The 15705-nt window shown below is 41.5% G+C and overlaps 2 protein-coding genes across 2 annotated transcripts in view; both read right to left on the bottom strand.

Moving 5' to 3' along the window:
• DZIP1L (DAZ interacting zinc finger protein 1 like) overlaps window positions 1–5418 on the bottom strand; it is a 38067-nt gene extending 32649 nt beyond the window's left edge. Inside the window, exon 1 of the mRNA XM_061636577.1 lies at window positions 5289–5418. The gene's annotated coding sequence lies outside the window, so the exon portion shown is untranslated. The remainder of the gene's footprint in view (window positions 1–5288) is intronic.
• A 7587-nt stretch (window positions 5419–13005) lies between these two features.
• Window positions 13006–15488, bottom strand: A4GNT (alpha-1,4-N-acetylglucosaminyltransferase). The gene is made up of 2 exons (XM_061634421.1): window positions 15078–15488; window positions 13006–13575 (listed from the first exon to the last, which is right to left on the bottom strand). The coding sequence occupies exons 1-2, from the start codon at window positions 15486–15488 to the stop codon at window positions 13006–13008; spliced, it is 981 nt and encodes a 326-aa protein (XP_061490405.1).
• Window positions 15489–15705: the final 217 nt, after the last annotated feature.

The following is a 15705-nucleotide window of genomic DNA, read 5'->3' on the forward strand; positions in this document are numbered from 1 at the left end:
ATTACTGCTGTTTATAGCTGAAACATTTGATTCATTAGCTATTAAATTTAAAATAAGCTCTAAACACAGGTGAGAGTTCCAGCTTCCACATAAAAATAAACACACAAAAGCATGCTTGCACTTTCCATACACCTTTGCCCAGATCTCTTGGGCACTCAAACAACTGTAATTTGTGTTGTGTGTATATTCTTACCCAAAGATGGAATGAGAGTCACTGAGCTTTCATACTGAAAAATGAGGATATCTGATACTGTACCTTTATTAAAAATATTTACTTTTAACATTTTATTGACCCAGCTACAAAATTGCTTACAATGCAGTCCCATACATGCTTTCTCAGAAGAAAGTTCCATTATGTTCAATGGGCCAACAGGAATGCATGCATAGGATTGCAGCCTTTAGGAAAAAACTATAAAATGATACATACCATTTTCCCCCAGTATAGAAATGCGGTTCTGATCTAGCTTGACCCCTTGCTTATTCACAACAGACAGTTGTGTTGAGCAACAGTGTGTTACTAGGTGTGTCTTGGCATGATGGTAACAAGACTCCAGAGTTCTGCTCACAGTAGCACAAATATACCATGGCTAAGCAGAACACTCCAGGTGGTGAAATATTCATTCCCAGCTTTGTGTGTATTTGTTTGAGGCTCAAGTGTGAGTAAACAATGATCACAACAAACAACTAGATGATAAAATATACCATCCTCTGCCAGCAAAGCCGCAATACATTCTACATAGGGCAAACTAAAAAATGCTAAAGAATAAACGGACACAAATCTGACGTCAGAAATAGCAATATTCAAAAACCAGTGGGGAAATATTTCAACCTTTCAGGACATGCTATAAATGACCTTAAATTAGCCATCCTGGTGTAAAGGAACTTCAAAAGGAGATCGCAACATGAAACCGCTGAATTACAAAAGAGGTTCAATGCTATCGTTTGTGGGCTGAACTGAGACAAAGGAACTTAGCACATTAGATATATTAACTGGCTTAGCAAAGCAAGATGCCTGTTGCCATCTAGGACTGTTTTTTGTGAATTACCACTGTTAAGTATGGCTATGAAATTATCACTGTCTGTACTTCTGCATTTCATTTATCTCTGACTTCTCTTTTTACAATTCTCCCCTTCTCAAACCATGCATATATATATACATAAAATTTAGGATAACACTTCATACATCTAATGTAGAGGACTACAGTCCACAAAAGGGCATACCATAATAAATTTGTTAGTCTTTAAGGTGCCACAAGACTCTTTGTTGATTCTGCTGCAAAAGACTAACATGGCTACTACTTTAGAAATATTTCTGGATACATTTTGGAAAAGCTGAATTCTGTTTCATTATTCAAATGAAACCACCACTCAGAATCAGAGTCACAAATGAAATGATGCCAAGGATGCAAATGTTGTTGATGGAGGGCAATGCAGGAACTCACAAAAGAAAAGTAGGAGGCCTCTCATTGGCTTTAGCATCTCAGTTGGTCTGCTATCAAATGATACAAGCTTTGCTCCATCTGTGTGCCTAGCTATGTTGACTGTTATGTCCTTACGACACTGGTCAGCTTTGTTAGGTGGATACATTTGTCATTGATGTAGTGTCCCAAATACCTGAAAGACTGTCTTCTTCCCTACAGACCCTCTCAGGTGTTGAGATCAGCAGAGGAGGACCTTATGATAGTTCCATCACCCTCAGAAGCTCAGACAGTAGTGACCCAGCAGAGGACATTCTCTGTGGTGGTCCCCAAGTTGTGGAACTCCCTCCCCACCGAGGTGCATCTGGCAATTTCGCTGCTCAGTTTTAGGCAAATGCTGAAGACACACCTCTTTACCTTGGCCTTTGACACCTGAGACATATATTTTCAGAACCCACCCTATTTGGGGATTTTAGCCTGTTTTTAAATTGTTTTTAGTGTCATATTTTAAAATTGTTGTAACCTGCCCTGAGACCTTTGATGGGCGGGTAATAAATGATGATTATGTTGATAATTCCTATAGTGCAGGGGTGGTAAACTTATGTGCCCTCCAAGTTTTTCTGTGAGTCCCCTGAGCCCCCCCCCCAATTGTTATATATATTTGACTGCTCTATGGCTCCCCTGCTGTGACACCATTATGTCAGAAGTTTTTTGTGCCCACCTAAATAAGTATCTAATTTTTTTAACCAACTCACTGCTCCCTTTGGTCTCCCACTGTGATGCCAAAAGTGATCCCCACTGGGATATGACCCTTGGAAGGTTTCCTGAGAAAGAATGCAATCCTCCAATTGAAAAGGTTCCCCACCCCGCTCCTAATCTGATTATGCATATAATATGTGGCTACAAAAAAGGCAAATGCTATTTTAGGCTGCATTAATGGAAATATAGTTTCCAAATCACTTGATTATTAGTTCCCCTCTATTCGGCAATGGTTAGACCTCATCTTGAGTAGTGCATCCAGTTCTGGACACCGCACTTTAAGAAGGATGCAGACGAACTAGAACAGGTTCAGAGGAGGGCAACAAGGATGATCAGGGGACTGGAAACAAAGCCCTATGAGGACAGACTGAAAGAACTGTGCATGTTTATTTAGTCTTGAGAAGAGAAGACTGAGGGGAGTTACAATAGCATTCTTCAAATACTTGAAAGGTTGCCACATGGAGGAAGGCCAGGATCTCTTTTCAATCGTCCCAGAGTGCAGGATACAGAAAAATGCCCTCAAGCTGCAGGAAGCTAGATTCCAAATGAACATCAGGAAAAACTTCCTAACTGTTAGAGTGGTATGACAATGGAACCAATTACCTAGGGAGGTGGTGGGCTCTCCAACACTGGAGTCATTCATGAGGCAGCTGGACAGCCACCTGTTGGGTATGCTTTAATTTGGATTCCTGCATGGAGCAGGGGATTTGATATAGGTCCCTTCCATCTCTACAATTCTGTGATTCTATGTGCTTATGAACAAAGGTTTGTGGATTGTTTTAGTCAGTGCTTTTTGTGATAAAAAGAATGAGGTGTCAGTACTCATATCTTGAAGTGTTGTGGGTGCTAGCATAAAATAGCTGCTATGGTGCCGGTACTCTGTACTGGTACCATCACACACAAGCACTGGTTGTAGTTGACTAGAGCTTGAAAATGGAACAAGAGCCATACACCATCAACACAATGTGGCATTGTGGTTAGTGTGCCAGACTAGGACTGGGGAGACCCAGGTTCAAATCCCTGCTCAGCCATGAAGCTCACTGGGTGACCTTCTATTGCTCAGCCTAATCTACTTCACAGGGTGTGGTGAGGATAAAATTTGCAGGAAGAGAACCGTGTTTGTTGCCCTGAGCTTGTTGGAGGAAGGATAGAATAAAATATAATGAATTAGAATGTGATGGTAGATTATTTTAAAAGAGGATTAAACAAATTCTTGAAGGATAAGGCTATCAGTGACTATTCATCATAATGGCTGTATGCTATCTCTAGCATCAAAGGCAATATGCTTTTCAATATCATTTGCTGGGGAACAACAGTGGGAGAGAGCAATTGCCCTCATGTCACATTCCTGGGCTTCCCAGAGGCATCTGGCTGTTCACTGTGGGACAATGCTGGACAAGATGGGACTTCGGCCTGATTCAGCCAGACTCTTCTTGGGATAGGAGACTATGAGTGCATCCAAGAAAAAAATAGGCATGCAATAACATCATGCTCCTCTAGAGGGCATTTTAGATTACCGTCCTAGGCTGTAAGCACACCAGTCACCAGAACAAAGCATTTCCATTTTCCACTCCTGGAGGGGGAACCAGTTGATCAGATGTGAAATATCTTTGAAGCTGGATTTTTTTTAAAAGCCCACATTTAAGCTGCTCCCACCAGGTTTTACAGTAAAAAGGGGTGTGGTTTGACTAGCATTGAGTGTCCCTGTTTTCAGAAGAGAGTGGTGTAGACATGCTGGAACCGGCAGAACAGTGAGTGTGTTTCTACCCTTAGACTGGGGGTGGCCATTGTTATCTCCAGCTGGTGGCACCTCCCTGTCCCTGCTGGCCAGGTTGATGTGATCCCAGGAATGTTTGCTTTGCTTGAAGTGAGTCCTGCTAGGGTCCACTGGGTGAAACTTTCCCCACAACTGCAACTACATCCTGGGAAAAGCAGCATTTGTGAAATTCCTGCCTTTTCTTACAGCTCAGGAGCCCTGTAAAAACAAGTTGGCAGCCCCACCATAAAACATCACTGGTAGTTATTACACAGGAAGCTGCCTTATACCATCAGACGATTAGTCCATCTCACTAGGTATTGCCCACACAAGTGTTCCTAAACCTTGGGTCCCCAGTCGTTGTTGGACTACAACTCCCATCATCCCTGACTGTCAGCTAAGCTGTCTGAGGACAATGTAGTCCAACAACATCTGGGGACGCACGGTTGAAGAACACTGGCCTACGCTGACCAGGAGCAGCCATGGTTTCAGACGGGACATCCCCAGCCCTACCTGTAGATGCCATGGAGTGAACGTGGGAGTTTTTGCGTGCAAAGCACATGCTCTACGACTGAACTACGGCCCTTCCCTATCTTGTCTCTCTCACCATAAAAGAGAATGGCCTTATTAACAGTCCTTCCTTTCCACCCCTCAGCAGCCTTTCCCCCTCTGCTCATCTGGAAAACTGGCCCTAGATTTCTAAGCACTACGAAAAGTGCCTCCGAACAGAAGGATGTGGCAGGACCTCCGGTTGAGCCATCCTCGGAATCTTGAACTTCCCCCAGAGTCAGACTCTGGCCAGCAACTTCTCACTGTGCAATTTTAAAACTGCACAAGAAGCAATGCCTTCCTTCTCCTCCTCTTTTTTTTGGGGGGGGGGGAGTCTGCTTCACACCCAACTTTTCCCCACTTCAAGAGCCCCTCCTTCTCTTCCCAATACATCAGCTCCCTCCCTGCCACGCAACCCCAACCCCCTCCCCCCGCAGCTTCGGGTTCAATAAATAAAGTTTTCAATACATCTGATTTTGAAGGAAAGGATTAGCGGGGGGGGGGGAATAGAGAAAGGAGCGGGTGGCGGAGTTGTCTTTGGTTCACTGGTCAGCCCCTGACTTTTGAGTTCGGGTGTTCCTGTGGGGTTTTTTTGTACTGGACGACGGCAGCTAACGCTTCACTGAGCTGTGGGAATACGCTAGAGGGAAAGGAGGGGGCAAGAACCGGCTCGAGCGAAGCCCAACTTGTAGTCCCACCTCTCCCCTTTCCGCCTCCTCTTCCTCCCTCCCCTCTCCAACTCTTTCCATGTAGAGCTTCACAGTGCGTCGTTTCAGTCTTGTATACCAAACAAAACAAATCCTTACCTGTCTTCGGAGGGCATGTTTTGTTGAGGGGTTCTGGGAAATGTGTGTGTGTGTGTGTGAGAGAGAGAGAGAGAGAGACAGACAGACAGACAGAGACAGAGAGAGAGAGAGAGAGAGAGAATGTAATCAAAACAGCCTGGATTTTAGGCAGAACTCTCTCCGAGCTGGAATCTTCCTTCTCCCCTCCCACCCTGGAAATTCAACACCACCCAACAAAACGCTGGTTCCTCACAGCGGCGAATCGCCCCGGCCTGCATTCGCCACATCAGACTGAAGCGCGAGAAAGCAGCTCGATGGCTCCGGGCGGAGAGAGTTTCTCGCTTGGGGATGGGAAAAAAACACACATCTGTTAAGCCGTTCCCAAAGCCAAGCCGTTGCTGTAGAGACTTCTAATAACACCCTACCTGATTCCCTTCTCGCTCCTTGTTTAACTTTACTAACGTCATTGGCTTCAACCTGGCCAGAATGTAGAAAAAGGGAGGATCAGGCAATCAGAGTGTTTAAACATTGCTGCTCAGGGGACTATTAAGGTGCTGTATGTTTGATAACAAAGCTACCTTCCTGTAGCTATAATTGTACCCTAACATGCAGCAGAGGGAGAGGAGGCAGGGCTGAGGGTGGCAATAAGGGATGGGCACATCTGTCAGTTTCAGTTTCTCATTTTTCCATTCTTAAATTCAGTTCTCCACATTTTCACATCAATTTGCAATTATAATTTTTTTAAAAGCCCTTTTGAAAATTCATCACCATGTTAGTGCAGATTTCTCCAAATATATCTTTTTGTATGGAATTTTGCCTAATACACACATTTTTGCAAAACATTTCCCCTACTTTAATGCATTTTCATGTGTTAATTTCACTAACCTATGCATTTTTATCCACATGTTACCCCAGAATATGCATTTTTGTGCACATTACTTGGCTGGATAGCTGCATTTCAAAATTCAGAGAAGTGCAAATCCATTATCATAACGCTGGTTTTCCCACTGTGAGGCTCATCCATTGCACTCCAGGTGTGCTGCCCCCTGCAATGTCCCCAAATGCAGGAACCTCGACTGTTCCCAACATAGACCCAAAAAAGGGTCTATGACCCTCCTGGGAAACATGAAGTAGAAGGGGCAGGATTGGACCTTGAGATTGACAGACAAACAGTCAAGGAATACCTAATCAGTTCAAATTGGTACAGCCCGATAAACTGCATACTATAGTACTGAAGGAACTCTCAGAACTGCTGTCTATTATCTTTGCGAAATCATGGAGGACTGGTGAAGTGCCGGATGACTGGAGGAGAGCTAATGTTGTCCCTATCTTCAAAAAGGGCAAAAAGGAGGAACCGGGGAACTACAGACCAGTCAGCCTAACATCAATCCCTAGAAAAACTCTGGAGCAGATTATAAAGCAGTCAATCTGTAAGCACTTTGAAAACAATGCAGTGATTACTCGGAGAAAACATGGATTTATGAAGAACAAATCCTGCCAAACTAATCTTATGTCGTTGTTTGATCGGGTAACCTCCCTTGTAGACTGTGGGAATGCTGTGGACATAATGTATCTCGACTTCAGCAAAGCTTTTGACAAAGTGCCCCATGATATTTTGATTAGCAAGCTAGCTAAATGTGGGCTGGATGGAACAACTATCAGGTGGATCCACAGTTGGCTCCAGAATCGTACTCAAAGAGTGCTTATCAATGGTTCCTTCTCAAACTGGGCAGAAGTAGCGAGTGGGGTACCACAGGGCTTGGTCCTGGGCCCAGTGCTCTTCAACATTTTTATTAATGACTTGGATGAGGAGGTACAGGGCACGCTTATGATACAAAATTGGGGGCACAGCTAATACCATGGAAGACAGAAACAAAATTCAAAGAGAACTTGATAGGCTGGAGCATTGGGCTGAAAACAACAGAATGAAATTCAACAGGGATAAATGCAAAGTTCTACACTTAGGAAAAAGAAATCAAATGCACAGTTATAAGATGGGGAATACTTGGCTCAGCAATACGACATGTGAGAAGGATCTTGGAATTGTCATTGATCACAAACTGAATATGAGCCAACAGTGCAATGTGGCTGCAAAATAGGCAAATGCTATATTAGGCTGTATTAACACATAATGAGAAGACATGATTCACTAGAAAAGACAACAATGCTGGGAAAACCAGAAGGGAGTAGCAAAAGAGGAAGACCAAACAAGAGATGGATTGATTCCATAAATAAAGCCACAGACCTAAATTTACAAGATCTGAACAGGGTGGTTCATGACAGATGCTGCTGGAGGTCACTGATTCACGGGGTCGCCATAAGTCATAATCGACTTGAAGGCATATAACAACAACAGAAGTATAGTTTCCAAATTGCGTGAAGTATTAGTTCTCCTCTGTTCAGCACTGGTTAGGCCTCATCTTGAGAAGAGACTGAAAGAACTGGGCATATTTAGCCTAGAGAAGAGAAGACTGAGGGGAGATATGATAGCACTCTTCAAGTACTTGAAAGGTTGTCATACAGAGGAGGGCAGGGATCTCTTCTCAATCGTCCCAGGGTGCAGGACACAGAATAATGGACTCAAGTTGCGGGAAGCCAGCTTTTACTGAACATTGGGAAAACCCTCCTAACTGTTAAAGCCATGCAACAATGGAACCAATTACCTAGAGAGGTAGTGGGGTCTCCAACACTGGAGGCATTCAAGAGGCAGCTGGACAGCCATCTGTCGGGAATGCTTTAATTTGGATTCCTGCAGGAATCCAAACTGGATTTGCAGGAGGTTGGACTCGATGGCCTTATAGGCCCCTTCCAACTCTACTATTCTATGATTTTATGTGTTTCAGTTTGTGAATTGTTTTAGAAACTGCGAATTACGAAGGTTCACATTTAAATCTGAACTGAATCACATTTGTCCCCCATCCCTATTTGTAATGGTGTTCTGCATGTACATCTCAATTGTATGTAATCCTTGGTGTGATACTGCTGTCAAACCCTGTCCAGCAGCACTTACTTGGTACAGTGCTTGCCCAAAATGGGATAGAGGGATATGTTATCCATGCTGTTGTTGCCCAGCACATAGTTTTCAAACCTGGCTCATGGTTATTCCAGGCTTGAAGGGGTGGGGAGGAAACAGCCTCTGAAGAATTTCATTAAAAACAGGCAAACAAATATACCTAAGCTTAAAAAAATGACACAGCAGTGATGGGAGGGAGAAATAAGCTTTGTTGCTATATATTGTGCCCCAAAGCAGAGACTGCACAGAACAGGGAGGACTTATACAATTGTTGAAGAACTAGAAGTTCACAACATGATGTACAGAGGGTTGTCACTTTTTTTTAATCAGTTCTTGCTCCTGTGCTTTTAACCACAGCTTGATCTGCTGACATTAACAGGTGATAATATTGGATATCTAAAGGGCCATCTATGCCTATAGGAATTTATCCAAATGCTGACATCATCTTTCTTCACCCTTCTTCGGGTGTCCCCATTTTGAGTTGCAAGACAGGCGAGTGACCAAGAAAAAGGGTCTGTTAGGTAGTGGCACCCTGCTTGTGGAACTCTGTCCCTTGAGAGACTCACCTGTCTCAGAATCATATATCTTTCTGGTGTCAGTGGAAGACATTTTATTTACCCAAGCATTTTAATCATTTAGATCTGTTTATTGCTCTTGACCTTTTTAGGCTGTGTTAATTATTTTAGTAATTTAGCTGCTAGGCCAATTAGCTGCTGGGCCAAGTTCAAGGTGCTAGTTTTGGTGTACAAATCCCTATACAGCTTGGAACTAGGATCCCTGAATGATAGCCTTACCTCTTTTATACCCAATCGATCACTGCACTCTTCAGACAAGAGCCTCCTATAGATACCATCTTATCAGGAGGTCCATTCTGCACAATATAGGAAGCAGACCTTAGTGTTGTGTGGCACCTACCCTTTGGAATTTCCTCCCCTTAAATATTAGACAGGCACCATCTCTGTTATCTTTTAAATGCCTGCTGAAGACCTTCATCTTTCAACAAGTCTTTTATGTAGAGACCTTATCGCAGTTTGCATCTGTTGTGGAACTGCTTTTTAAGATGTTTTAAAAGATTTTTTCCAACATGTTTTTAAGATGTTTTGTTTTTGAGATGTTTTAAGATGTTTTTAGTGTTTTGTTCTTTGTTTGCCACCCTGGGCTCCTTCTGGAAGGGCAGATTAGAAGGTCAATTAATTAATTAATTGGTTGGTTGGTTGATTAATAACAGCAACAACAACAACATAGATTTGTATTCCACTTTTCCTCCCAATAGGAGCCCAGGGCAGCCATAATAATAATAATAATAATAATATAGACCTGTTTCACATGACACAATAAGCCAAACTATGGGTTACCAGGATAAAATGAACATGCAGGCTATTGGAGAGGAGCTTGCAGCTGCTTTGTTCCTCCTCAGTCTTTTTTACTCCTGCACCATGCTGAGCTAAGCCAAGGATAGACTTAGCATGTTGTCCAAACCTGGACATGGTTAAGCTGTCCTCTTTTCACTAGCCACGAGCTGTAGCCAAGAACAAATGGTTTGGCTTCCCATATTTTGCAAACCTGAGAACTGTATTATTGTTTTAATGATATATTGTTAGCTGCTGTGGAAGTTTTGGTTTTCAACACAAAGGCAGAGTGCTAAATATTTTAAACAAAGTATAATAAAATGTTTATCTCTGTGCTGTGAAAGGTGTTCACCTACTGATTTCTGCAGCTCAAGCTACTGTTAAAAGGACAGGTCAGCCCAGGCTGCTTTTTGCTGGTCAATTAACTGGCAGTTCCCAGTGGAGACCTAAAGTCATGAGCTCTACAGCTTGTTGTTAAAGACATCAAAGGGAATGTACAACCATATTCCTTACAGCTGGGATGAGGAACCTGTGGTCCTCTAGATGTTGTTGGACTCTCCTATCAACCCCAGCCAGCATGGAAGATGATGAGAATTAAAGTTCAACAACTTCTAAAAAGCCACAACTTCTCCTCTCCCTGAATAAAATAGTAAATAGCTCAAAATGATTTGTGAAAATGAGTCAAATCATATCCTGCAGAGGAAGGCAAAAAATAAAAATAAAAATCTTCTGGCTCAATGGACAAGCTGACGTACAGGAAAAACCCTTATTGCTCCCAGATATGGTGATCAATCAGATCCTGAGGGTCTACAACAACAACAATCCATCCACTTTGTCTTCCCAAGACTAAAGCTGCAGTCTTATCTCTGGGAGTAGGTCCCATTGAACTCAACAATAAGACTTGCTTCCGAGTAGATGTTGTGGCTGCTGCTGTCGTTAAAAATTATATACTGACTTTCATTACAAGAAGGAAAACCAAGATGGTTTTCGGTATAGGTATAAATATGTATCGGATTGTGCTGCAAGTTCCATCGCAACAAGAATTTTGGAAACGTGAAATTAACCAACCAATTTATACTCTTAATGCAGTTTATTTGGGTTTAATGTTTTGTCCAGTTCCTTTATGCATGTAATTCACTGCACCCCCTTGCTCAAACTGTTCTGTTTACAAAATCAAATAGAACTTTTTCACAAGTCATTGAGGGATTCAGGGCATTCTAGTCTGCTACATTACTATAAATCATCTCTAGATGAAGCAACATAAAGAGCAACTCATTTTGCTGTAGCTGAAGCAGGATCGTATGCCTGATAAGCAACAGTTTATCAACCTCCCCATCCTTGTCCTTAAATGAGGCCAGCACTGGTTTGTATGATTCTCCTTGAATCTTATGGACAAAACAAAAGATACTTATTGGCCTTTCAGTGCCCTGTAATAAGTGGCATATTGAGTGCCACTTATGTTAATGTAAGGAACATCCTCTCTTTCTTAAAAAAAGTTCCTAGGTTGAATAGTATAATATATGTAGTTAAGTTCAGAAGTTAGTAGGCACTTATTTCTGCATGCAATCAAATTGTCATTTAAATATGATATATAAATGAACCATCCCATCCCATCATCAGACTGTTGGCTATAGCTCATCTATTACAAAGGAGAAAGAGGGGACAAATAAAGAACAATATACATGAGAATAGGAGGACTGAGATCACCATTCATTCATTATGTCAGAAGGGCCCAATATTCCTACACAGATACTTAAGACTGCAATCCTTTATAATTTTGGGAGGAAATGCCAATGAATTCAATAGGGCTTACTTCTAAGTAGGCATGTATAGGATTGCACTGTGATTTACTTCTAAGTAGGCATGTATAGGATTGCACTGTGAGTCAATCTTTTTTAGTACAGCTGGAGGCCTTCACTACTACTATCAACAACACAACAATTTAAAACTAATGCAAAACAAAAGCACAAAATAATATATATTACCATGACAAACACATAACATTTTAACATGATGTGTATCATCAATGCTTCAACATTATTTTTAACAGAAACATGACTGACTTTAGTGGCAGTAAAGTAGCAGTAGCAAAAAGCAGAATTATATAGCAAGTGACAATTCTGTAGAGCCATTTATTTTCTCCAATTTTTTCATTCAGTTATTATATCAATAGGGCTTATTGATACAATAGTCCAGATGACATTGCTGCATAACCATGACATTCTAGTATTTTCCAGTTGTCTTTCCATCTTTGGCAGTTGTTCACAAACAAGATTGCAGCACCAACCTATGGACTGGCAAAGCAATATTGAGAACCTGGTGGAAAGATGGTGGTGGTGGTGTCTGTGAGGCTCTTGGTGATGTGGATGGTGATCTACTACCTTTCTGCACTGCTAGCCTTGCATTTCTCGGTTGAGCTGCCATTAATATGTTCTGCTACACAATCACTTCTCCCATTGTTGCTCTCTTTTTGTTTCTTTTAAATCTCATTTTATTTTTGCACTGAAGCACAAGAGTAAATTTTTTAAAAAATGTGAATGGGAGCTGCAAGAAAATGTTGCAATGTGGAGTGCTCCTTATTTGAGATGCCATCATTCCATTTCCCCTTCACCCAGTTTTCCCTTCTCTCCCCCACTTCCTGAAAGGAAGGCAGCCAACATCCAATGGGCACTGAACACACTCTTGGGCTGTTTCTGGGATTCCCATCCTTAGGATTTCCCCCTTTTTTCAGTTCTGCAAACCTTGAGGTTCCTCCAAGCCTGCTGTTCTCTCTCTCATGGTGCTTCTCCCCTGCCCCCAAATATCTGCTTATGAGGACTCTAGAAGAACACTGCTCTAGAGAATAGACATTCATTTATTTTTACCTCACATCTCTTATGGTCAATTTGAAAAACTTACAATTTGAAGGGGGAAAAGAGACAATAATTTCCAAGTAAAAACAAAACTTTTTTAACCCCCCCCCCAGCAAACAGAATATATCCCAAAGAAAGTTGTCCCATACTGCTATAGTTCTGTCCCCCTCTATCACATGTGAGCCTGCTATCACATTACTGCCTCTGGTGTCAACAATACTGATATCAGTTTAGCACAAAGGGAAAACAGTGTGCAATGTTTTGTTTGTTTTTTACCCTCTGGAAGACCCCTAACACAAGCTGTATATGCCTTGGATACAATCAGCCCTAATGATACAATTGATCCATTCATTCCCATTACTCCGATAACATTAAAAATTATCTTACAGTGTAGGTGATCTGGTTGGGAGCCCGAAAGTCCCAAAGTATAAACCTATCCTGATAAGGCTTGTAAAGTGTAAAAAGTTGTTTTACCAGAGTTAACTAGTTTTATCTTGAGATATTTACTTACTTCCTTACACAGCTTAAACAAGGCTCTGGTAAGTAATAGGGCAATGTGCTTTGAAAAGGTTTTCCACTAGAGTATTACTTCCAATGGTCACATTCCTCTTCTCTTCGTGGTTCATGAAATTCCACAGATGCAAAGCATAGGAGACATTGAAGTCTGGCCTTGAATCCCACACTTCATAGTACTTATGCCACTGATTATAGGGGATGGGATAGAAGCGCTGGGGGTGCAAGAAGGAAATGTTGTGACATCTCTGATCCTCCCCTTTCTGAAAATTGGTGAGATTGCACAGTCTCTGTAGCATCCTTGTGACTAAGTAAGGCCCCTGATTTCCCCAGATGTCTCCATGGTAGTTCCGAACAAAATCGTTCATGCAGTCCCAGAGGAACCAATGATGATGATGAAAACCAAGGATCCCATTGCTAGAGAACTGGGAAGACTGGGCTGCCAAGAAGTTGGCCACTGGGATGGGTCTGATGGAAATGACATCTGTGTCCATATAAATCCCACCGTATTTCCACACCATTGCAAGCCTGATTGCATCAGAGATAATATAGACCCAGTACTTCTCCTGTGTGGCATTGACCTGCAGGGCTCAAAATGGACACAGAATCAAGGAATAGTCCCTACATTCTAAGACATACCTCTTACTTTAGTTCTTTCAGTACTTGCAGTATTTCCAGTACTTGAAATTCAGGAACCTTTAGCCCTATGGAGAAACTCAAGTTTCCCATGCAAGAGATCCTAGTTTCAAATCCTGGATGTGACTTCCCACTAGAAAAATCTGGGAAGCCCTCTCCAATACACAGGTGAAACAGAAAGTGTGGGGTCTGACGTTGAACCAACCAGCTGGGGCACTGCATCAATTAATATCCTGAATCTTGCATGGGCCACTTAACCAGTGGGTGGAACCATAACTCAGTGGTAGGGCACAGAGATATGCTTTGCATGTGGAAGGTCCCAGGTTCTGGCCCCAGCATCTCGAGTAAAAATGTAGATGAGCAAAATGTCTGCCCGAGACCCCAGAGAGCTGCTGCCAGTCAGAGTAAACAATCCTGGGCTATATGGACATATAGCCTGATTTAGTATAAAGGGAAAACCACAATTTTTCAAATGATGGACCAGTTTATTAGATTTCTGTTTAAACAAACTAAATTAAATATGGAAAACAGAAATTTTGAAGTTGGATGTCTGAAGCCCAGTGCAGATCAAACATTCTGCAGAATTTGGGCTGTGTGATGGTGTGTTGTGTCTCACTCAGCCTATTCGCCTATTCAGCCTATTCAGGATTCTCCCCACTGACTATCTGAGCTTGTTGTCATGCATAGTTATTACTAATCTGGGATAAAATGAACCTAGATATCAGAAAACATGCTTTAAGAACCCCTGTAAAAGTTGCATCTTCACCAAACCTCAGCTGAAAAAAATCTGCACCAAATTTAGGTACACAATGTGGTTTCAGTGTAGTTGTTAGGGATGGAACGATCTGCCAGTTTCAGTTCTCTCAGTTTCTCTTTTTCACATTTTAAATTCAGTTCTCCACATTTCTGCAGCAATTTGCTGAGCTTTTTTAAAATCCTCTTGAAAAATTTCCAGCATTTTAATGCAAATTTCCCCTAATAAACACATTTTTGTAGGAAGTTTTGACTAATGTAAACATTTTTGCTAGCTATTTCTCATCATATAATGCATTCTTGCATTTTTCTTCACTCATATTTTCATTTTTATGCACACTTTCCTCTAACATATACATTTTTGTAAACATTGGCTGGTGAACTGCATTGCAAAATTCAAATAAGTGCAAATTTTGAAAGCTAGCTGTGCTTCAGTTATATTGTTTTGGAAAATGCGAATTTGATAAATCTGGCTTGAAATGCAAACTGAATCAAAATTCTCACATATCCCTAGTAGTTGTAAATCAAAACCTTGGTAGGAAGAGGAAGTCAACATTTTTCTTTTTGCACTGATAAATACAACAGCAATTTTTTTTTAAAAAAAGGGAAATCAATATTTATCAGAAAAATCTTTGATAACTAATTTTGACTATTTCTTACCCCACCAGAAACACAACACTATTTTCTTTCTCACCTGAAGGTACCACGATAATAGAGGTGTGTCTTGGAACAAAATGTCCATCTGCAAGGGGAAAAGGAAAATGTTTTTCATAGCAGATAAGAAATAGAGTGATGGGGAAGATGACTTGAAAGATGCCATTGTGTTATTGTCCAGCCCTTTCATAAAGAAAATGATGGACCTGTCTGAATAGATTCTGGCAGCAGATTCCACAGAACATAAAACCAGTGGAGGAGGCTGTAGACGGTCAGTTGTCTCCAGAAAGAAGATGCTTCTGCCCTGGGTCAGGACATCTTTGGGCATCAGGAACTGTTTCAAAACAGGTTTGCAGGAAAAGAAGCAACTGGTTTCTTGAGACAGCTCATAAAATATTCCAAATGCAAACAAAAAGAAGATACACAGGTACATATGGATCTCCTTCAGCATGTTGACTGTTCATCGAACTTTTGATCTTAATAAAAACATAACAAATATTAGTAATATATTTACTCTTCTTTCACACATGCATACACTTGTTGCACTGTTGGTATTCAGAAACTTCAATAATAATGTTATCACCACCCTTAGCAGATGTTGGGGACACTTGAACAGGTTCTTTAGGGTTACAATGTAAAGAAGAAGCCATGTGTACTGTATGACTGAA

Source organism: Rhineura floridana, chromosome 7 (genome assembly GCF_030035675.1).
Source record: "Rhineura floridana isolate rRhiFlo1 chromosome 7, rRhiFlo1.hap2, whole genome shotgun sequence".
Classification (NCBI taxonomy): domain Eukaryota; kingdom Metazoa; phylum Chordata; class Lepidosauria; order Squamata; family Rhineuridae; genus Rhineura; species Rhineura floridana.